General features: G+C 49.6%; 1 protein-coding gene across 1 annotated transcript in view; it reads right to left on the bottom strand.

Annotated features, from left to right (window-relative positions):
* LOC142196886 (sulfotransferase 6B1-like) overlaps positions 1-24,291 on the bottom strand; it is a 62,193-nt gene that overhangs the window by 31,637 nt on the left and 6,265 nt on the right. Inside the window, exons 4-5 of the mRNA XM_075266871.1 lie at positions 14,901-15,027; positions 12,423-12,517 (exon numbers count right to left, since the gene is read on the bottom strand). Coding sequence (XP_075122972.1) covers positions 12,423-12,517; positions 14,901-15,027 — 222 coding nt within the window. The remainder of the gene's footprint in view (positions 1-12,422; positions 12,518-14,900; positions 15,028-24,291) is intronic.

Below are 24,291 nucleotides of genomic sequence, written 5' to 3'. Positions count from 1 at the left end.
TTCTTGCTACTGCCATATAGTGCCAGTTTCTGACTGGGAATTCAAAGAATATATTGGGGTTACGTGCACCCACAATTTTTACTACTGGTATACAGTGCCATTGTCTGACTGGGAATTCAAAGAATATATTGGGGTTATAAATACCCTCATTTCTTGCTACTGCCATATAGTGCCAGTTTCTGACTGGTAATTCAAAGAATATATTGGGGTTACGTGCACCCACAATTTTTACTACTGGTATACAGTGCCATTGTCTGACTGGGAATTCAAAGAGTATATTGGGAATACAAATACCCTCATTTCTTGCTACTGCCATATAGTGCCAGTTTCTGACTGGGAATTCAAAGAATATATTGGGGTTACGTGCACCCACAATTTTTACTACTGGTATACAGTGCCATTGTCTGACTGGGAATTCAAAGAATATATTGGGGTTATAAATACCCTCATTTCTTGCTACTGCCATATAGTGCCAGTTTCTGACTGGTAATTCAAAGAATATATTGGGGTTACGTGCACCCACAATTTTTACTACTGGTATACAGTGCCATTGTCTGACTGGGAATTCAAAGAGTATATTGGGAATACAAATACCCTCATTTCTTGCTACTGCCATATAGTGCCAGTTTCTGACTGGGAATTCAAAGAATATATTGGGGTTACGTGCACCCACAATTTTTACTACTGGTATACAGTGCCATTGTCTGACTGGGAATTCAAAGAATATATTGGGGTTATAAATACCCTCATTTCTTGCTACTGCCATATAGTGCCAGTTTCTGACTGGTAATTCAAAGAATATATTGGGGTTACGTGCACCCACAATTTTTACTACTGGTATACAGTGCCATTGTCTGACTGGGAATTTAAAGAGTATATTGGGAATACAAATACCCTCATTTCTTGCTACTGCCATATAGTGCCAGTTTCTGACTGGGAATTCAAAGAATATATTGGGGTTACGTGCACCCACAATTTTTACTACTGGTATACAGTGCCATTGTCTGACTGGGAATTCAAAGAATATATTGGGGTTATAAATACCCTCATTTCTTGCTACTGCCATATAGTGCCAGTTTCTGACTGGTAATTCAAAGAATATATTGGGGTTACGTGCACCCACAATTTTTACTACTGGTATACAGTGCCATTGTCTGACTGGGAATTCAAAGAGTATATTGGGAATACAAATACCCTCATTTCTTGCTACTGCCATATAGTGCCAGTTTCTGACTGGGAATTCAAAGAATATATTGGGGTTACGTGCACCCACAATTTTTACTACTGGTATACAGTGCCATTGTCTGACTGGGAATTCAAAGAATATATTGGGGTTATAAATACCCTCATTTCTTGCTACTGCCATATAGTGCCAGTTTCTGACTGGTAATTCAAAGAATATATTGGGGTTACGTGCACCCACAATTTTTACTACTGGTATACAGTGCCATTGTCTGACTGGGAATTTAAAGAGTATATTGGGAATACAAATACCCTCATTTCTTGCTACTGCCATATAGTGCCAGTGTCTGACTGGGAATTCAAAGAATATATTGGGGTTACGTGCACCCACAATTTTTACTACTGGTATACAGTGCCAATTTCTAACTAGGAATTCAAAATGCGCAAGGCTCCCGGAAAGGGACGTGGACGAGGCCGTGGGCGAGGTCGGGGGAATGGTTCTGGGGAGCAAGGTAGCAGTGAAGCCACAGGGCGTCCCGTGCCTACTCCTGTGGGGCAGCAAGCATTGCGCCACTCCACAGTGCCAGGGTTGCTTGCCACATTAACTAAACTGCAGGGTACAAACCTTAGTAGGCCCGAGAACCAGGAACAGGTCTTGCAATGGCTGTCAGAGAACGCTTACAGCACATTGTCCAGCAGCCAGTCAGACTCTGCCTCCTCTCCTCCTATTACCCAACAGTCTTGTCTTCCTTCCTCCCAAAATTCCGAAGCTTTACAGAACAATAACCCAAACTGTCCCTGCTCCCCAGAGCTGTTCTCCGCTCCTTTCATTGTCCCTCAACCTGCCTCTCCACGTCACGATTCCACGAACCTAACAGAGGAGCATCTGTGTCCAGATGCTCAAACACTAGAGTCTCCTCCATCTCCGTTCGATTTGGTGGTGGATGACCAGCAACCCACCCTCATCGACGATGATGTGACGCAGTTGCCGTCAGGGCATCCAGTTGACCGGCGCATTGTGCGGGAGGAGGAGATGAGACAGGAGTTGGAAGAGGAAGTGGTGGATGATGAGGACACTGACCCGACCTGGACAGGGGGGATGTCAAGCGGGGAAAGTAGTGTGGATGTTGAGGCAGGTGCAGCACCAAAAAGGGTAGCTAGAGGCAGAGGCAGAGGTCAGCAGCTTAGGCGAAGCCAGGCCACACCCGGAATCTCCCAAGATGTTCCAGTTCGTACCCAGCCCCGAAAAACTCCCACCTCGAGGGCACGTTTCTCGAAGGTGTGGAGTTTTTTCAAGGAATGCGCCGAGGACAGATATAGTGTTGTCTGCACAATTTGCCTCTCGAAATTGATTAGGGGCTCTGAGAAGAGCAACCTGTCCACCACTTCAATGCGCCGTCATTTGGAATCCAAGCACTGGAATCAGTGGCAGGCAGCAACGGCAGGACAAAGGCCGCCTGCCGTTCACGCCACTGCCACTGCCTCTGCCACTGCCTCTGCCTCTGCCACTGCCACTGCTGACTGTGCTGGCGATGCACTCCAGAGGACGAGCCAGGACACCACTTCATCTGCCTCCGCCACTTTGTTGACTTCTACCTCATCCTCCCCTGGTCCTGTCTTATCTCCTTCTCCTGCACCATCAAAGGCACCATCAGGCGTTTCTTTACAACAACCCACCATCTCTCAGACATTGGAGCGGCGGCAGAAATACACTGCTAACCACCCACACGCGCAAGCCTTGAACGCCAACATCGCTAAACTGCTGGCCCAGGAGATGTTGGCGTTCCGGCTTGTTGAAACTCCCGCCTTCCTGGACCTGATGGCAACTGCGGCACCTCGCTATGCCGTCCCTAGCCGTCACTACTTCTCCCGGTGTGCCGTCCCCGCCTTGCACCAGCACGTGTCACTCAACATCAGGCGGGCCCTTAGTTCCGCGCTTTGCACAAAGGTCCACTTGACCACCGACGCGTGGACAAGTGCATGCGGACAGGGACGCTACATTTCACTGACGGCACACTGGGTGAATGTAGTTGAGGCTGGGACTGCTTCCCAAACTGGCCCGGTGTACCTCGTCTCCCCGCCTAACATTCCTGGCAGGGACACGAGAAGAACACCCCCCTCCTCCTCCTCCTCTACCGCCTCCTCCTCCGCCACCGCCTCCTCCTCCGCCACCGCCTCCTCCTCCGCTGTTAGATTGACCCCAGCTACGAGTTGGAAACGTTGCAGCACTGGCGTTGGTAGACGTCAGCAGGCTGTGCTGAAGCTGATCAGCTTGGGGGACAGACAGCACACTGCCTCCGAGGTGAGGGATGCCCTCCTCGATGAGACGGCAATATGGTTTGAGCCGCTGCACCTGGGCCCAGGCATGGTCGTTTGTGATAACGGCCGGAACCTGGTAGCAGCTCTGGAGCTTGCCGGACTCCAACATGTTCCATGCCTGGCCCACGTCTTCAACCTAGTGGTGCAACGTTTCCTAAAGAGCTACCCCAATGTTCCAGAGCTACTGGTGAAAGTGCGGCGCATGTGCGCCCACTTTCGCAAGTCGACAGTAGCCGCTGCTAGCTTAAAATCTCTCCAGCAACGCCTGCATGTGCCACAACACCGGCTTTTGTGCGACGTCCCCACACGCTGGAACTCAACGTTTCAGATGTTGAATAGAGTGGTTGAGCAGCAGAGACCTTTGATGGAATACCAGCTACAAAACCCTAGGGTGCCACAAAGTCAGCTGCCTCAGTTTCACATCCATGAGTGGCCATGGATGAGAGACCTTTGTGACATCCTACGGGTCTTTGAGGAGTCCACAAGGAGGGTGAGCTCTGAGGATGCGATGGTGAGCCTTACAATCCCGCTCTTGTGTGTTCTGAGAGAATCCCTGATTGACATCAGGGATAACTCAGATCACACAGAGGAGTTAGGGATAGCATCCGATCCGTCACAGCTGGAGAGTAGGTCCACACATCTGTCCGCTTCACTGCGTTTAATGGAGGAGGAGGAGGAGGAGGAGGAGGAAGAAGAGTTGTCCGATGATGTGATGGTGATACAGGAGGCTTCCGGGCAACTTCGAATCGTCCCATTGTTGCAGCGCGGATGGGTAGACATGGAGGATGAGGAGGAAATGGAGATTGAACTTTCCGGTGGGGCCAGAGGAGTCATGCCAACTAACACTGTGGCAGACATGGCTGAGTTCATGTTGGGGTGCTTTACAACCGACAAGCGTATTGTCAAAATCATGGAGGACAACCAGTACTGGATCTTTGCTATCCTTGACCCCCGGTATAAAAACAACATCTCGTCTTTTATTCCGGTAGAGGGGAGGGCCAATCGCATCAATGCTTGCCACAGGCAATTGGTGCAGAATATGATGGAGATGTTTCCAGCATGTGACGTTGGCGGCAGGGAGGGCAGTTCCTCCAGTAGGCAACCAAGTTCTCACCGGTCCACACAAACGAGGGGCACACTGTCTAAGGTCTGGGACACCTTGATGGCACCCCCTCGCCAAAGTGCCGCCACGGAGGGTCCTAGTGTCACCAGGCGTGAGAAGTATAGGCGCATGTTGCGGGAATACCTTTCCGACCACAGCCCTGTCCTCTCCGACCCCTCTGCGCCCTACACGTATTGGGTGTCGAAGTTGGACCTGTGGCTTGAACTTGCCCTATATGCCTTGGAGGTGCTGTCCTGTCCTGCCGCCAGCGTCCTATCTGAGAGGGTGTTCAGTGCAGCCGGTGGCATCATCACTGACAAGCGCACCCGTCTGTCAGCTGAGAGTGCCGACCGGCTCACTTTGATAAAAATGAACCACCACTGGATAGAGCCTTCATTTTTGTGCCCACCTGTGTAAAGCACCCCAACATGAAACTCCATGTCTGTACTCAACCTCTCCAATTCCTCCGCATCCTCATACTCATCCACCATAAGCGTTGCACAATTCTGCTAATACTAGGCTCCCTCCAACATGATTTCCCCCAACTCTGCTGGTTAGAGGCTCCCTCCACCCTGATTTCCACCAACTCTGCTGGTTAGAGGCTCCCTCCACCCTGCTTTCCCACAACTCTGCTGGTTAGAGGCTCCTTCCACCATGAATTTGCCAAAACTGGGCTGTTTAGAGGCTCCCTCCACCATGAATTGGTCCAAACTGGGCTGGTTAGAGGCTCCCTCCACCATTAATTGGTCCAAACTGGGCTGGTTAGAGGCTCCCTCCACCATGAATTTGCCCAAACTGGGCTGTTTAGAGGCTCCCTCCACCATGAATTTGCCCAAACTGGGCTGTTTAGAGGCTCCCTCCACCATGAATTGGTCCAAACTGGGTTTTTTAGAGGCTCCCTCCACCATGAATTGGTCCAAACTGGGCTGGTTAGAGGCTCCCTCCACCATGAATTGATCCAAACTGGGGTGGTTAGAGGCTCCCTCCACCATTAATTGGTCCAAACTGGGCTGGTTAGAGGCTCCCTCCACCATTAATTGGTCCAAACTGGGCTGGTTAGAGGCTCCCTCCACCATTAATTGGTTCAAACTGGGCTGGTTAGAGGCTCCCTCCACCATGAATTTGCCCAAACTGGGCTGTTTAGAGGCTCCCTCCACCATGAATTTGCCCAAACTGGGCTGGTTAGAGGCTCCCTCCACCATGAATTGGTCCAAACTGGGGTTTTTAGAGGCTCCCTCCACCATGAATTGGTCCAAACTTGGCTGTTTAGAGGCTCCCTCCACCATTAATTGGTCCAAACTGGGCTGGTTAGAGGCTCCCTCCACCATGAATTGGTCCAAACTGGGTTTTTTAGAGGCTCCCTCCACCATGAATTTGCCCAAACTGGGCTGTTTAGAGGCTCCCTCCACCATGAATTTGCCCAAACTGGGCTGGTTAGAGGCTCCCTCCACCATGAATTGGTCCAAACTGGGGTTTTTAGAGGCTCCCTCCACCATGAATTGGTCCAAACTTGGCTGTTTAGAGGCTCTCTCCACCATGAATTGGTCCAAACTGGGGTGGTTAGAGGCTCCCTCCACCATTAATTGGTCCAAACTGGGCTGGTTAGAGGCTCCCTCCACCATTAATTGGTCCAAACTGGGCTGGTTAGAGGCTCCCTCCACCATGAATTGGTCCAAACTGGGTTTTTTAGAGGCTCCCTCCACCATGAATTTGCCCAAACTGGGCTGTTTAGAGGCTCCCTCCACCATGAATTGGTCCAAACTGGGCTGGTTAGAGGCTCCCTCCACCATGAATTTCCCAAAACTTGGCTGTTTAGAGGCTCCCTCCACCATTAATTGGTCCAAACTGGGCTGGTTAGAGGCTCCCTCCACCATGAATTGGTCCAAACTGGGGTTTTTAGAGGCTCCCTCCACCATGAATTGGTCCAAACTTGGCTGTTTAGAGGCTCCCTCCACCATGAATTGGTCCAAACTGGGGTGGTTAGAGGCTCCCTCCACCATTAATTGGTCCAAACTGGGCTGGTTAGAGGCTCCCTCCACCATTAATTGGTCCAAACTGGGCTGGTTAGAGGCTCCCTCCACCATGAATTTGCCCAAACTGGGCTGTTTAGAGGCTCCCTCCACCATGAATTTGCCCAAACTGGGCTGGTTAGAGGCTCCCTCCACCATGAATTGGTCCAAACGGGTTTTTAGAGGCTCCCTTCACCATGAATTGGTCCAAACTTGGCTGTTTAGAGGCTCCCTCCACCATGAATTGGTCCAAACTGGGTTTTTTAGAGGCTCCCTCCACCATGAATTTGCCCAAACTGGGCTGTTTAGAGGCTCCCTCCACCATGAATTTGCCCAAACTGGGCTGGTTAGAGGCTCCCTCCACCATGAATTGGTCCAAACTGGGGTTTTTAGAGGCTCCCTCCACCATGAATTGGTCCAAACTTGGCTGTTTAGAGGCTCCCTCCACCATGAATTGGTCCAAACTGGGGTGGTTAGAGGCTCCCTCCACCATTAATTGGTCCAAACTGGGCTGGTTAGAGGCTCCCTCCACTATTAATTGGTCCAAACTGGGCTGGTTAGAGGCTCCCTCCACCATGAATTGGTCCAAACTGGGTTTTTTAGAGGCTCCCTCCACCATGAATTTGCCCAAACTGGGCTGTTTAGAGGCTCCCTCCACCATGAATTGGTCCAAACTGGGCTGGTTAGAGGCTCCCTCCACCATGAATTTCCCAAAACTTGGCTGTTTAGAGGCTCCCTCCACCATTAATTGGTCCAAACTGGGCTGGTTAGAGGCTCCCTCCACCATGAATTGGTCCAAACTGGGGTTTTTAGAGGCTCCCTCCACCATGAATTGGTCCAAACTTGGCTGTTTAGAGGCTCCCTCCACCATGAATTGGTCCAAACTGGGGTGGTTAGAGGCTCCCTCCACCATTAATTGGTCCAAACTGGGCTGGTTAGAGGCTCCCTCCACCATTAATTGGTCCAAACTGGGCTGGTTAGAGGCTCCCTCCAACATGAATTTGCCCAAACTTGGCTGTTTAGAGGCTCCCTCCACCATGAATTTGCCCAAACTGGGCTGGTTAGAGGCTCCCTCCACCATGAATTGGTCCAAACGGGTTTTTAGAGGCTCCCTTCACCATGAATTGGTCCAAACTTGGCTGTTTAGAGGCTCCCTCCACCATGAATTGGTCCAAACTGGGGTGGTTAGAGGCTCCCTCCACCATTAATTGGTCCAAACTGGGCTGGTTAGAGGCTCCCTCCACCATTAATTGGTCCAAACTGGGCTGGTTAGAGGCTCCCTCCACCATGAATTGGTCCAAACTGGGGTTTTTAGAGGCTCCCTCCACCATGAATTGGTCCAAACTTGGCTGTTTAGAGGCTCCCTCCACCATTAATTGGTCCAAACTGGGCTGGTTAGAGGCTCCCTCCACCATGAATTGGTCCAAACTGGGTTTTTTAGAGGCTCCCTCCACCATGAATTTGCCCAAACTGGGCTGTTTAGAGGCTCCCTCCACCATGAATTGGTCCAAACTGGGTTTTTTAGAGGCTCCCTCCACCATGAATTGGTCCAAACTGGGCTGGTTAGAGGCTCCCTCCACCATGAATTGGTCCAAACTGGGGTGGTTAGAGGCTCCCTCCACCATTAATTGGTCCAAACTGGGCTGGTTAGAGGCTCCCTCCACCATGAATTGGTCCAAACTGGGCTGGTTAGAGGCTCCCTCCACCATTAATTGGTCCAAACTGGGCTGGTTAGAGGCTCCCTCCACCATGAATTTGCCCAAACTGGGCTGTTTAGAGGCTCCCTCCACCATGAATTTGCCCAAACTGGGCTGGTTAGAGGCTCCCTCCACCATGAATTGGTCCAAACTGGGGTTTTTAGAGGCTCCCTCCACCATGAATTGGTCCAAACTGGGGTTTTTAGAGGCTCCCTCCACCATTAATTGGTCCAAACTGGGCTGGTTAGAGGCTCCCTCCACCATGAATTGGTCCAAACTGGGTTTTTTAGAGGCTCCATCCACCATGAATTTGCCCAAACTGGGCTGTTTAGAGGCTCCCTCCACCATGAATTGGTCCAAACTGGGGTGGTTAGAGGCTCCCTCCACCATTAATTGGTCCAAACTGGGCTGGTTAGAGGCTCCCTCCACCATTAATTGGTCCAAACTGGGCTGGTTAGAGGCTCCCTCCACCATGAATTGGTCCAAACTGGGGTTTTTAGAGGCTCCCTCCACCATGAATTGGTCCAAACTTGGCTGTTTAGAGGCTCCCTCCACCATTAATTGGTCCAAACTGGGCTGGTTAGAGGCTCCCTCCACCATGAATTGGTCCAAACTGGGTTTTTTAGAGGCTCCCTCCACCATGAATTTGCCCAAACTGGGCTGTTTAGAGGCTCCCTCCACCATGAATTGGTCCAAACTGGGGTGGTTAGAGGCTCCCTCCACCATTAATTGGTCCAAACTGGGCTGGTTAGAGGCTCCCTCCACCATTAATTGGTCCAAACTGGGCTGGTTAGAGGCTCCCTCCACCATGAATTGGTCCAAACTGGGGTTTTTAGAGGCTCCCTCCACCATGAATTGGTCCAAACTTGGCTGTTTAGAGGCTCCCTCCACCATTAATTGGTCCAAACTGGGCTGGTTAGAGGCTCCCTCCACCATGAATTGGTCCAAACTGCGTTTTTTAGAGGCTCCCTCCACCATGAATTTGCCCAAACTGGGCTGTTTAGAGGCTCCCTCCACCATGAATTGGTCCAAACTGGGGTGGTTAGAGGCTCCCTCCACCATTAATTGGTCCAAACTGGGCTGGTTAGAGGCTCCCTCCACCATTAATTGGTCCAAACTGGGCTGGTTAGAGGCTCCCTCCACCATGAATTGGTCCAAACTGGGGTTTTTAGAGGCTCCCTCCACCATGAATTGGTCCAAACTTGGCTGTTTAGAGGCTCCCTCCACCATTAATTGGTCCAAACTGGGCTGGTTAGAGGCTCCCTCCACCATGAATTGGTCCAAACTGGGTTTTTTAGAGGCTCCCTCCACCATGAATTTGCCCAAACTGGGCTGTTTAGAGGCTCCCTCCACCATGAATTGGTCCAAACTGGGTTTTTTAGAGGCTCCCTCCACCATGAATTGGTCCAAACTGGGCTGGTTAGAGGCTCCCTCCACCATGAATTGGTCCAAACTGGGGTGGTTAGAGGCTCCCTCCACCATTAATTGGTCCAAACTGGGCTGGTTAGAGGCTCCCTCCACCATTAATTGGTCCAAACTGGGCTGGTTAGAGGCTCCCTCCACCATTAATTGGTCCAAACTGGGCTGGTTAGAGGCTCCCTCCACCATGAATTTGCCCAAACTGGGCTGTTTAGAGGCTCCCTCCACCATGAATTTGCCCAAACTGGGCTGGTTAGAGGCTCCCTCCACCATGAATTGGTCCAAACTGGGGTTTTTAGAGGCTCCCTCCACCATGAATTGGTCCAAACTTGGCTGTTTAGAGGCTCCCTCCACCATTAATTGGTCCAAACTGGGCTGGTTAGAGGCTCCCTCCACCATGAATTGGTCCAAACTGGGGTGGTTAGAGGCTCCCTCCACCATTAATTGGTCCAAACTGGGCTGGTTAGAGGCTCCCTCCACCATTAATTGGTCCAAACTGGGCTGGTTAGAGGCTCCCTCCACCATGAATTTGCCCAAACTGGGCTGGTTAGAGGCTCCCTCCACCATGAATTGGTCCAAACTGGGTTTTTTAGAGGCTCCCTCCACCATGAATTTGCCCAAACTGGGCTGGTTAGAGGCTCCCTCCACCATGAATTGGTCCAAACTGGGGTTTTTAGAGGCTCCCTCCACCATGAATTTGCCCAAACTGGGCTGTTTAGAGGCTCCCTCCACCATGAATTGGTCCAAACTGGGTTTTTTAGAGGCTCCCTCCACCATGAATTGGTCCAAACTGGGCTGGTTAGAGGCTCCCTCCACCATGAATTGGTCCAAACTGGGGTGGTTAGAGGCTCCCTCCACCATTAATTGGTCCAAACTGGGCTGGTTAGAGGCTCCCTCCACCATTAATTGGTCCAAACTGGGCTGGTTAGAGGCTCCCTCCACCATGAATTTGCCCAAACTGGGCTGTTTAGAGGCTCCCTCCACCATGAATTTGCCCAAACTGGGCTGGTTAGAGGCTCCCTCCACCATGAATTGGTCCAAACTGGGGTTTTTAGAGGCTCCCTCCACCATGAATTGGTCCAAACTTGGCTGTTTAGAGGCTCCCTCCACCATTAATTGGTCCAAACTGGGCTGGTTAGAGGCTCCCTCCACCATGAATTGGTCCAAACTGGGTTTTTTAGAGGCTCCCTCCACCATGAATTTGCCCAAACTGGGCTGTTTAGAGGCTCCCTCCACCATGAATTGGTCCAAACTGGGGTGGTTAGAGGCTCCCTCCACCATTAATTGGTCCAAACTGGGCTGGTTAGAGGCTCCCTCCACCATTAATTGGTCCAAACTGGGCTGGTTAGAGGCTCCCTCCACCATGAATTTGCCCAAACTGGGCTGGTTAGAGGCTCCCTCCACCATGAATTGGTCCAAACTGGGTTTTTTAGAGGCTCCCTCCACCATGAATTGGTCCAAACTGGGGTTTTTAGAGTCTCCCTCCACCATGAATTGGTCCAAACTGGGGTTTTTAGAGGCTCCCTCCACCATGAATTTGCCCAAACTCTGCTGGTTAGAGGCTCAATCCACCCTGATTTTCAAAACAAATGTTGGTGCCAACCTCAACTTACTACAAGGGCCAAATTCACTGCTGGTGACAAGCTCTCCTCACTGCAAGTGCCAAATACACATGTTTCAAGGTGTTTTCCTACTGTCAGAGAGGTGGTATTGAGTGTGTAAAGTGTGTAGTTGTTAGGCTGTGATGTTGGGGTAATAGAGGGTCTTTGGTGTGTTAGATGCCCCCAGACATGCTTCCCCTGCTGTCCCAGTGTCATTCCAGAGGTGTTGGCATCATTTCCTGGGGTGTCATAGTGGACTTGGTGACCCTCCAGACACGGATTTGGGTTTCCCCCTTAACGAGTATCTGTTCCCCATAGACTATAATGGGGTTCGAAACCCGTTCGAACACACGAACATTGAGCGGCTGTTCGAATCGAATTTCGAACCTCGAACATTTTAGTGTTCGCTCATCTCTATTCAAGACCCCTAGGGGGTCTAATAAATGCAAAAAAAATAAATAAAGTATTAAAAATTCAAATCTTCCCCCTTTCCCTAGAACACATATAATTAACTAATACTGTTAACACTGTGAAACACAGACACGTTAGGTATCCCTGTGTCCGAAAACGCCTGCTCTACAAATCTATAAAAATATTTTTCCTGTACGGTAAACGCTGTAGCAGGGAAAAAAAAAAGTTGTCTAACTGCCCCTTCCCTGAGACGTTTTTTTTTTTTTTCCCCCCTCTTGGAATTTAGCCTGACTACAGCCAGGCTGAATATAGAGTATCTGCAGTGCTCCTATTCCATCAGGAAGGGGTTAATAGGAGCACTGCAGATACCCTATATTCAGTCAGGCTGAATTCCAAGTGGCGGGAAAAAGCCCCAGTCCTCAAGCTCAGGGAAGGGGCAGACAGACAACCAAAACACCCCCTCCCCAGCGTCTACTGTACCCAAAAACTCCGACCATTTTAATTTTTGAAATTTTCCAGTAGCTTCTGCAATTAACCCCCCCCCCCCCTCGTCTTATACTCGAGTCAATAAGTTTTCTCAGTTTTCTGAGGTAAAATTAGGGGCCTCGGCTTATATTTGGGTCGGCTTATACTCGAGGATATACGGTATTAAAAAGCTGCATTAACAGGGGCACCACTTTACCTCTTTCATGTCTTCAAATGTAATAGCCATCATAGTCTTGTCATTGAAGTGTTCCTCCCAGGCCACAACATAATCAAAATACTGCCCATAACACACTACAGAAGAATATAGAAAACTATTTTAGTCCGTTGCCCCACGTGGCACTAACGCCGTGGCAAAAACCGCAGTGTTTTACAGGCACTGCAAATGGGATGGGATTCTAGCCAATCCATCTAAAAATAGACGCAGCAAGCAGCACTTTTCTCTCATGAGGACACCAAGCAGAAACCACATAGACCCCATTACAGTCTATGGGGTCCGTGTGTTTCTTAGCTAACCGCTTTTTAATGCATATACGTTTCCGTTCAGGGGGTCCCCAAGTGGACTCCCTGAACAGAATAATGAATGCAGATGTGAACCAGACTAATCTTTAGAATTGAAAGCGGACTTTATGGATTTTTTTTATAGACCTTATTATAGTCTATGGGGGGAAAATGCTCATTTCAGGGGTAGGCAACGTTCGATCAAATTATACTTACCAAGTCCATGAGTGAGGGTAGGGCTTGATCCTCCGAGAAGTCTTCTCCTTGCAGCGTCCCCGCAGCATCTTCCGGCTCTTCATTCACTCTGCCAGGCATCGGGCCTGGGCAGAGCCAACTGCGCATGTCCGCACTACAAGCGGACATGTGCAGTCGGCTCTGCCCAGGCCCGATGCCTGGCAGAGTGAATGAAGAGCCAGAAGACGCCGCAGGGAAGCTGCACGGAGAAGACTTCTAAAGGTAGGAGAAGAACCAGCTTTGATTGGCCGACTGTATAGCATTTGGCCAATCAATGCTGGTTCTGCATCGAACTTTTACATTCGAACAGCGAGTGGTACTCGATCGAGTACGAGTATTTCGAATACCGTAGTATTCGATCGAATACCTACTCGATCGAGTACTACTCGCTCATCTCTAGTAATAACTTAAGAGGAAAAAGAACTCCATGATTTGCTATGCAAATTAGTACTGAGTATAGCAATACCCCATGTATGGTTATGTAGTACTGTATGTTACACAGCAGGGCTCAGAAGAGAGAAGTGCCCATTGGCTTTTTCAAACTTTTCTGAAATTGTTTTTAAAATGCCGAGCTGTATCAGCAGGACCTCTAAAGTGCAAATACAGCAAAAAGATCAAAATTACCTTATTTTGAAGATTACAGCCCTCAAGGAGTTTAATTTGGGGTGTAGTGATAGTTTTGACTCAACCAGTGTTTCATTGAATGTATTAACACTGAGCAATAAACCTTTTTTTTTTTTTTTTTTCGAATAAAATATTGCTTTAGCCCCAAATTTTCTTTATTTGACATTTGCTTCCACTGCAACTTTTTCACAAGGGTTAACATGAGAAAACGCACCTTATCATTTGTTGTGCTATTTTTCATAATGTACAGCAATACCCCATATGAGATTAGCAACTTCTTGGGCACAGGTTTTGGTAGAATGCTTCACGGGCACAATGTTGTGTTTGTGTTGATCCCATTTTTGAAACTACCCCTTTCAAGAAATATATCTTGGGGTGTAGTGAGCATTTTGAGGCCAAAGACATTGCAAATAATTTATCAGTATTGGTCCATGAAAAAAATGCTGAACTTTTCTCAATAAATATGTAGCTTTAGCTCAAAAGTTTTAATTTTCACAAGGAATATTGAAGACAAACCCCATAAGTTTCTCCTGAGTAGAGCAAAACCTCATATGTGGCCATAAAATGTTATCTGGGCATATACCAGGGAAGGGACTTCATTTGGCTTCGGGAGTGCAGATTTTGTGGAATAGTATCATGGAAGCCATTATATATTTGTATGCTGTTGTTCCTATGGTATTTATTCCATGTATGTTATTCAGCAGGTCAGTACGAAACAGTTATACAAAAATGAAATAGTTCTTTTAATATTTTATTTCTTTTACACAATAAAAAAAAAAAATTCTAAAAAAAAAAAAAAAACCCCAAAAAACATGTTTTTGTGCTGTAATTTTTTTTGTTACTGCTACTACTTTGGGGTACATACAACTTTTTGATTGCTTTTTATTCATTTTTTGAGAGGCAAGTGAGTAAAAAATGTTACTCTAGGTTCATACTTGGGTCGCTTCTCTGTTGTTTGGGTCCATCTCGGGACCTGAACAATAGAGAGGCGGACCACTAGAACAGCGGTAGCAAACTGCATTAACTATAATGGGGTCCGTTGGGTGCATATTGTTATAAAACTGAACTGATGGAGGAAAACTCCCCCATGCAGGATTTTTTCCTACCAATTTTCGGTGGACACTGCAATTGAGTTTCCAATGGACAGATGTAAATGTAGCCTTAGCATTGCTTTTTGGGTTTACTTTTGCGTTCAGGAAGCAAATTTTAAGATAAATAGAGGTAATTTTTACATTTTTTGGAATGTGTTACTACCAATAGTAAGGAAGGCCGAGGCAAGTCCTTGTTCAGTCTATAGAAGCAATAGTAGAGAAAGTACCTTTTCCATCTGTAAAATCCTTAAAGTACAAGTCCCAGGAATTATAAGAAGGAAGAGCAGGCATAGTATTGTAAAAATTATAAAAGGAGACAGCAGTGTCTTTTGGGTTACGCAGAACCAGCAATATCTGTCAAAATAGTAAAACATCAAATATTTAAACAACATTTTTTTTGCCAAATTAATTCTATGGCTTTATTGTAATTTCCAAGATGAGCTTTATGGATGATTTTCATAGGGTATTCTCTTTTGCAGTAATGTCTCAATAGATTGTGAATCTATAGAATGCACCTATTGTGATAATGTCAAAATAGTGGGGCATAAAAAGTCAAGTTTTTTTGCGAAAATCACCATTTTTATTTTTTTTAACTTCTGCAACGACTTTGCCGCTTCCCTGAAAAGTGTGTATGGCCAGGGTGGACAGGGGATGGGGTCATCAACAAATTTATCAAAGTTAAACATACACTAATTGACTGCATACGTTTTCTTTAGAAAGCAAACTCATTGACAAATAACTCACCCAGATAGAAATGTCAGATTGGTGCAAAACTCAACATGCAGTTATTCCCCAGGCAGATATGTAATTGATTACAATTGTAGTCTGATTAGACGCTGGGTCTTGCCATGCCACAAGAGGCTACAAAGGTGCCTCTGTCACTGCCCTAGGAAAAGTCCTTAGAGAATACTTTTGGGTAGTGTACCTCCTGGTGAGAGATCGTTGCCTGCTATGTGTCTATAACAAACTCAGAGACATTTTACCCTGTTAACAGACATTGAGAGGGGGTGTATCACTGGAATAAGAGAGGCTGGATGATTGCTTCGGCAAACTGCATACCATCTAGGCCATTTTGAACTAGCTATTAGGAGGGAGCAATGGTTACATTAAAGTATACACACACCACAAACTACAGATGGACTGTCATATTTTGCACTTGAAAAAGGGCATCCCTTGCCCGAAATGCGTTGTATTTATGCTGTAAATAAAGACTTCTTCCATGGACCAGCGCTAGTGATCTCCTTTATTCTTCACCTAGGGATTCTTCTCCTTTGTTCTCCTAACTAAAAAACTGAGACGTGCCGCGTGGGTTGCAGAGCGCCTCTGGAAGAAAAGCCACTCCCATGAGGACTTCCTCAGTTACAAAGAGGCAGTTCTCGCATTTAAGAACGCACTCATCTCCGCAAAGCAGATCTACTTCACCACACTCATATCTGCACTCTCTCGCAATCCCAAACAGCTATTCACCACTTTCAACTCCCTCCTCTGTCTTCCTGTGCCCTGTCCGACATCACTTATCTCAGCTGACGACTTTGCCTCTTACTTCAAAACTAAAATCGACACCATCAGAGACAGTCTCGCCCTACTCCCCCGACAACCCCTTTACACAACTACTTGCTGCTCCTCATCCCTGACCTGTTTCTCCACTATCACTGACGAAAAACTCTCCTCCCTAATCTCTAAATCCCACCTCACCTCCTGCGCACTTGACCCAATCCAGCCACATCTCATCCCCAAACTCACTGAAGTCATTACTCCAGCCCTAACCCATCTCTTCAATCTATCCCTAGCCAATGGATCCTTCCCCTCCACCTTCAAACACACCACAGTCACACCTATACATAAGAAACCGTCCCTCGACCCGTCCTCTCCTGCCAACTATCGTCCCATCTCACTTCTCCCGTACGCCTCAAAACTGCTTGAGCAGCACGTCCACTCAGAACTCTCCTCCTAACTCTCGTCCAACCTGCTCTTTGACAGACTACAGTCAGGCTTCAGACCCCGTCACTCCACTGAAACTGCCCTAACAAAAGTCACTAATGACCTGCTAACCGCCAAGGCCAAGTGCCATTACTCTGTCCTCCTCCTCCTTGACCGCTCCTCAGCCTTTGACACAGTCAACCACTCCCTCCTGTTAGAAATTCTCTCATCCCTTGGTATCTCAGATGTGGCCCATTCCTAGATCTCCTCATACCCCATCGACTGCACATTCAGCGTCTCCCACTCGCACACCACCTTCTCACCACGCCCCCTCTCTGTAGGTGTCCCCCAAGGCTCCATCCTAGGACCTCTCCTGTTCTCCATCTACATCCTTGGCCTGGGCCAACTCAGAATCTCATGGTTTCCAGTACCATTGGTATGTTGATGAAACCCAAATATACATCTCTGGACCAGACATGACCTCCCTGCTGGCCAGAATTCCAGATTGTTTAACGGCTGTAGCCTCCTTCCTCTCCTCCCGCTTTCTCAAACTCAATATGGAGAAAACGGAGTTCATCATCTTTGCCCCACCCCGTATGGCCCCTCCACGCGGCCCATCTATCAAAGTCAACGGAACCACACTTACTCCTGTCCCACAGGCCAGATGCCTTGAAGTAACGCTGGACCCCAACCTATCCTTCAAGTCACACGTTCAAACCCTCAACACTTTCTGCCACCTCCAACTCAAGAACATCCCCCGAATCCGCTTTTTCCTCACCCCTGAAATGACTAAGATGCTCGTCCAGGCCCTCATAATCTCCCGCCTAGATTACTGCAACACCCTTCTCCATGGACTCCCAGCTAACACCCTCGCCCCCCTCCAGTCCACCTTAAACTGTCCTGTTCACTTAATTCACCTCACCCCCCGATCTTCATCGGCTGCTCCCCTCTGCCAGTCCCAACACTGGCTACCCATAGCCCAGCGAATTGAGTTCAAGCTACTAACATTAACATACAAAGCCATCCACAACCTGTCCCCTCCATATATCTCCAACCTAATCTCCCGCTACCTGCCCACACGTAACCTCAGATCCTCTAATGATCTCCTACTCCGCTCTGCTCTCATCCGCTCTTCACACAACTGTCTCCAAGATTTCTCCTGTGCATCCCCCATACTCTGGAACTCCTTACCAAGACACATAAGACTGACCCCCACAATCACAGGATTCAAGAAGTCCCTAAAGACTCACCTATTCAGGAAGGCCTACAACCTCCAATAACACTATCACCACACTGCCATCTGAACTGTCTCCCCCTCTCCTTCTGTCTCTACCCCCTTCCCTCATAGATTGTAAGCCCTCGCGGGCAGGGCCCTCTACCCCACTGTGCCAGTCGGTCACTGTTAGTTTTACATCTGCCTGTATATTTTGTGTACTGTATGTAACCCCCAAATGTAAAGCACCATGGAATTAATGGTGCTATATAAATAAACAATAATAATAATAATTTTTGGACATGTAGCTTGTTCAAATAATTATGTGCAACAAATACTCAATCCTGTTTGGTGCTCACAGTTCCCTCACTCGCTGACATCAAAAGGAAGATGTCAATCATACTCAGGTAGTTAGCAAGTCTAAGGGCTCATTCACATGGGGCAAGAGGGGGCGGATTCTGACGCTGAATCCACCTCAGAATTCGCCTGCACACAATAGAGGTCTATGTAGACCGCTAGCTTCCTTTTTTCCGTGAGTGGTGTGTTCCGGCTCATGGAAAAAAGAAGTGAGCTGCCCTTTCTTCAGGCAGATTCCCTAGCTGAGTCATCCCCAGCATCCACCTCGTGGCAGCACCCTCCAGACAAGGCCCATTCATTAGGGCCTACTCCGCAGCGGGAAGCCGCGACTGTCGGAAGCCACGACAGTTGCGGCAGGCGCATTTTGGTCCTATTCTGACGTAGCTTCCCGCATCAGAATCAGGACCAAAATACGCGGTCCCATGTGATTGAGGCCTAAGAGTTGTCTAATTGGAGCGTGGTAGCCCGTGAACCGCCTAGGGAAAGGGGCAGAGACTGTTGGGAGATGGTTTTTCGGCAAAGAAGGGGTTAATCAGACATCTTGTTCTTTACCTCACCTCCCCCTCTCTTCTTCCACTAGCCTTTCGCGCTCTTTTGGTGAATGGCGGGAAAGTGGGGAGGCGGAGTCTGGGCGTGCCCAGAGGGCGGAGTTTAAGTTTTAAAACTTGGGTACGTGGGCGGAGCCAGCCACCTTCAGCCGGATCGCGGTGGGAAGAACTTCGGCTTACCTGCGAGATGGCGGACGAGTTGGAGGGCCTGCTGTTGAAGAGGATCAGCGAAGATGGAGAAGACTGGATCGCGGGTGTCCTGAAGAGAGCGAGGGAGCAGCGTTCCGGGCAGCGGTCGGATCGGTCGGGAGATGCAGCGGAGGAGTCTCGGCGTCCACGGTGGGAGGCGCGGCCTCCAAGAAGACTCAGCCCCAGTCCCCTCAGAGGAGGTAAGAGGAGATCTCTCCAGGGTTGTTCGCTGCCTCTGCAGGGTCCGGGTACTTCGTCCGGTTCACATACCATCGGCATTCCTGTGACCCGGGTCCCATCCGGCCCTCGGGAGTCCCGGAGGGAGGGGGCTGCGGTCCACAAGCAGGGTGCATGTCTGGGCGCTGACCGGGCAGTGGCGGTGTCGGGGCCTGGTGTTGTGGACGTGTCGGCTGGGCCTTTTTTAACCCCTGGTGCATCCAGTGCTGTGGGGACATGCGCGGAGGCGACAGGGCCGGCTATGGACACGTCGGCATCGCCCGGAAGCCCTCTACTATTTGAAGATGCTGGGCCTTCATCTGCTGCTGGGGCCGTGCTGCGGCCTGCAGGCGACGGCCGTACGTCTGCGGTCACCGCTGTAGGTTCGCAGGTTGGGGGAGGTCCCCTGCAGCCTGTGGGTTATGTGATGGGGGCGGGTAGTGGGGAATTGTTACCAGTGGTGCTATATACGCAGGATATGTCAGTTTTGCCCTCTCCATCTGTGCCTATTACTGCTAATGTCACTGCTAGGCCTTTGTCTGCTGTTACATCCCTGCCTGTTATGCAATCGGGGGTGGTTCAGTGTGGAGCCCTTTCTTCTGGGGTTCCGGTGTCTGGTCACGAGGTGCTGCGCAACGCTTCTGTCCCTCGTTCTTCTGTTTCGGCAGGTTCCCGCCGCGGGAGGAATGGCGACCATGGACGTCGTGACCGCCTCCCCCTCTCAGAGCCCCCGCCGGCGCAGTGACATGAGACACGCTCGGAGGCGTTCCACTTCCAGGCATCGTCGGCGGAGTCGTCAGCGGAGCTCTTCTTACAGGCGGAGTTGGGGTTCTGCTGGGTCTCCACGTCGTTCGCGCAGGAGCGCTAGGGGATCGTCCAGTGTTTCTTCTCGCCCTTTATCCAGGCATTCAAGATCTTCATCCGGACGTCGTGGCAAGTCTCCCTCATCGGTGGTTTCCCGAGATCTTCACCCACGCTCGCCCCAGCTCCCTTCTCCGGGGACATCCCAGGGTCCCGCGGAACAGCCCGCTGCCGCCAATGCGATTCCGCACACGATTCCAGGGGAGACAGGGGCCAGGTCTGCCGGTAAGTCTCCTTCAGCTCAACCTTGGCCTGCCTTACCGATTTCTGCTTCTTCTACTGACTTTGCCATGTTGTTGCGTGATATGCTTTCCCGTTTGGAAAACCCTGCGGGTACTCCGGTCTCAGCTAGTGGGTCCGGTGATGTTCCGCCCTCTCCTGGGGGTTTGCCGCAGGGTCTTACGTTTCGTGACTCAATCTTTTGCGGGGTGGCTCCGCTTGGAACGCATGTTCCGGCGGACACTCGGGAGAAGATTGTTCGTTACGAGTACGTTGATATCTGGTCTCTTTTGTCCCCGGATATGAGTACCGTCGACAAAGAGAGGACGTTTGAGAGGGGTGCGGATCGCAAGCCGAAGGCTGCCAAGACGTTTGGCAACTGGTGGCAGGCGTTCTCCATCCTGTCTCATATTTTGTGTCAACATTCACCTTCTGTTGGGCCTGATCTCTTTACTTATGTTGATACCATTTATAGCGCCCACAAGCTGCACGGAGGTGCGGCTTGGTGGCGCTATGATGAAGAATTCAGGCGTCGTCTGGCTCTGACTCCGGCGGTTGGTTGGGCTACCAAAGCCACCGACGTTTGGATTCAGTTGATCCTCTCCCAACGTCCCCAGCGTTCCTTTCCGTCGGGGCCCACGGGAGGGGGTTCGGCCCACGGGTCCCTTCCGCATAGAGCCACGGGTTCCTGCTGGCTCTATAACGAAGGGCATTGCCGGTTCTTCTCGGCTTGTAAATTCCGGCACGAATGCTCCATTTGTGGAGGTTCGCACCCGGCTCTTAAATGTGCACGACGGGGAAAACAGTTGTCCAAACTGGGTCCCGCCGGTGTCCATGAGAACACCAGTGAGAAAGGAGGCCATGTTGCCGTGGCTAAGCCTGTACCCCAGGAGACGGGAGGCAGGCCTGTTAATTGATGGTTTTGGGTCTGGTTTTTTCATACCCTTCTCTGGTTCCTCGGTTTCCTCGTTGTGCCCTAATTTGAAATCAGTTTTGGAGCGCCCTGATTTGACATGGGAGAAGGTGTTGAAGGAGGTGGAGCTTGGGCGTATGGCGGGCCCTTTTGATGGCCCTCCTTATGTGAATCTTCGGGTTTCCCCTTTGGGTTTGGTACCCAAGAAGGAAACAGGCAAGTTCCGCCTCATTCACCACCTTTCTTTTCCCCGGGGTGATTCGGTAAACGATGGTATCCCTAAAGAGGACGCCGCCGTTTCCTACACCTCTTTTGACAAGGCCGTGGATTTGGTCAGGAGTGCGGGCCCTGGTGCCCTCTTGGCCAAATCCGACATAGAATCTGCTTTTCGGTTGTTGCCTATCCACCCTGATTGTTTCCATCTTTTAGGTTGTTGCCTGGATGGGAAATTCTTTGTGGATATGTGTCTTCCAATGGGTTGTTCCATATCTTGTTTCTATTTTGAAATTTTTAGTTCATTTTTAGAGTGGGTAGTGCGGTATGAGACGGGTTTTTCGTCGATACTGCACTACCTCGACGATTTTCTTTTCGTTGGTCCAGCGGGTTCTAATGTTTGTGCGTATTTGCTACATTCTTTTAAAGTGTTAATGGAGCGTTTTGGCGTGCCTTTGTCGCAGGAAAAGACGGTGGGTCCTCTTACTCGTCTGTCCTTTTTGGGTATAGAGATAGACTCGGAGCTTATGGTTTTCAGGCTTCCGGCGGACAAATTGTCTCGCCTTGTTGCGGCGGTGGAGGGAGCGGCCCATGCGAAGAAGGTTACTCTGCACCAGATGCAAGTTTTGTTGGGTTTATTGAATTTTGCTTGCAGAGTCATTCCCATGGGTCGCTCCTTCTGTCGTCGCTTATCTCTGGCTACTAAGGGCGTCCAATCGCCTCGTCATTTTATTAGAATTACGAGGCCTCTGCGCGAGGATTTGTTGGTGTGGTCTCGGTTTTTGGTTTCCTTCAACGGTTCTGCTATCTGCCAGTCTTCAGAGGTTTCTAGTGCTGAGCTCTCCTTGTTCACGGACTCTGCTGGCAGCGATGGCTTTGCAGCAGTTTTTGGTAACAGATGGTGTAGGGGGGCGTGGCCCCCAGCCTGGAGGGATTCCGGTCTTGTCAAGAATCTGACTTTACTGGAATTGTTCCCGATTATAGTTGCTGTGGAAATTTGGGGCGAGTTTTTCAGTAATTGTAGAGTATGTTTTTGGTCGGACAATTCGGCTGTAGTGCAATGCATTAATAGTCAGTCGTCCTCTTCCTTGCCGGTGTTGGCATTGCTTCGTCACCTAGTGTTGCGTTGTTTACAGGCTAATATTTGGTTTAGGTCTCGGCATGTGCCGGGGGTTCAGAATTCAATTGCTGATGCCTTGTCTCGTTCCAATTTCCAGGATTTCCGGTTGTTGCATCCGTCGGCAGAGGAGGTGGGAACGGAGTGCCCGGAGTACTTATGGAGGCTGGTAGATCCTGTTTAGTTAGTTTGTTACAGGGTTCCTTAGCGTCTTCTACATGGAGCTGTCATCAGAAATCTTGGGAGGAGTGGCTTTTCTACTCCGGCGGTGGGTTACCCGCAGAGGATTCCTGTCTTCTTTCAATTACCTTGGACTTTCTGAGCTGTTTACGCCGTAAGGGCGCCTCGGCAGTGATGGTTAAAAAGAGTCTGGCTGGCGTTGCTTTCATGTTGAAGATGAACGGGCGCGTGGATTTGACTAAGCATTTTTTGGTTAAGCAAATAGTTAAGGGCTGGTCCAGGGAGGTTGTGGGTCGGGATTCTAGGCGTCCGGTTTCCTTGCCCCTTTTAGAGCGTTTGATGGCTATTTTGGACGTCGTCTGTCGGGATGGTTACGAGGTATTTCTTTTTAGGGCCGCTTTCTCTATAGCCTTTTTTGGTGCTCTGCGCATAGGCGAGCTGGTGTCTAGTAGTGGTAAAGGCGCCGGGGGTTTGGGTTTTGGGGATGTTTTGCTTAGTTCTGACGCTGTGCGGGTTTGTGTACGTAGATCGAAAACGGATGTCTTTGGTAGAGGCACGTGGTTGACATTGCGCAGTGTGGGTGGTATATCTTGTCCTTATAGGTGTGTTCGTGATTTTCTAAGCGTGCGTGTGTTGGGTGACCGCTTCTTGTCTCATGAGTCTGGTTTTGCGCTCACTAAGTTTCAGTTCTCTTCCGTTTTCAAACGTTGTCTGGTTAGTCTTGGTTTGAATGCTTCTGAATTCGGTACGCACTCGTTCCGGATTGGTGCAGCGACTGTTGCGGATGCTTGCGGTATGGATGGGGATGGTGTGAAACGTCTGGGTAGGTGGCGGTCTGAATGCTACCGTTCGTATATACGCCCCGATTTACTTACTGACTGATTTTGGCTGCGTATGTTTTTCCTCCCTTCCCTCTCCCTTCTCTATTTCCTCACTCTGCTCCTTTCCCTGGTGTTGTTGTTCTTTTCTATGCTTGTGTTTTTCTGTTTTACAGGTTCTGGCCCTGTTCCAGTTTTTATATTGGGACACTCTTACGTATACTGGGCTCACAAGCGTGCTGCTGTTCTCCCTGGCGGATTGTGTTTGGGTTTACAAGGCGTTGACGTCAGTTGGACAGGTATTCGGGGTTTGAGATGGGTTAATGTGCTTCCTCAAGTTTTTAGTCTGAGTCGTGGGGATCCGGGGGAGCTGTTCTAGTGGTACACGCGGCAGGCAACGACTTGGGCAAGGTTAAATTGGGAGATCTTATCGCGGTAGTCAAACAAGATTTTCTTCGTTTTTCTCATTGTTTCCAACGGGTTGTAATGGTTTGGTCGGAGGTGGTGCCGCGCAAATACTGGCGGGGGGCTCGTGATATGGCGGCACTTGAAAGGGCCAGGAGGCTTTTGAATCTCCGGGTTTCCCGTTATGTTAAGTCCATTGGGGGTGTCGCGATACGTCATACTGAGCTTGAAGGCAATAACAGCAAATTGCTTCTTTCCGACGGAGTTCATTTAAATGCGATCGGCTCGGACATTTTCCTGGCCGGTTTGCAAGAGGGCGTGGAAAGGGCCTTGGCTTTGCTGGATGGGATTGGTCGCAGGCAAATGTAGGTATACATTGCCTTCTCCCGTGGCGGAAGGTACATGCCCCGCCCCAGGATGGTTTTCTGCCCACATGTCAGATGTCCGTC

Source organism: Leptodactylus fuscus, chromosome 3, assembly GCF_031893055.1.
Source record: "Leptodactylus fuscus isolate aLepFus1 chromosome 3, aLepFus1.hap2, whole genome shotgun sequence".
Lineage (NCBI taxonomy): Eukaryota > Metazoa > Chordata > Amphibia > Anura > Leptodactylidae > Leptodactylus > Leptodactylus fuscus.
Note: the sequence above shows the minus strand (reverse complement) of the source record. Positions and strands in the feature narration are given on the sequence as shown.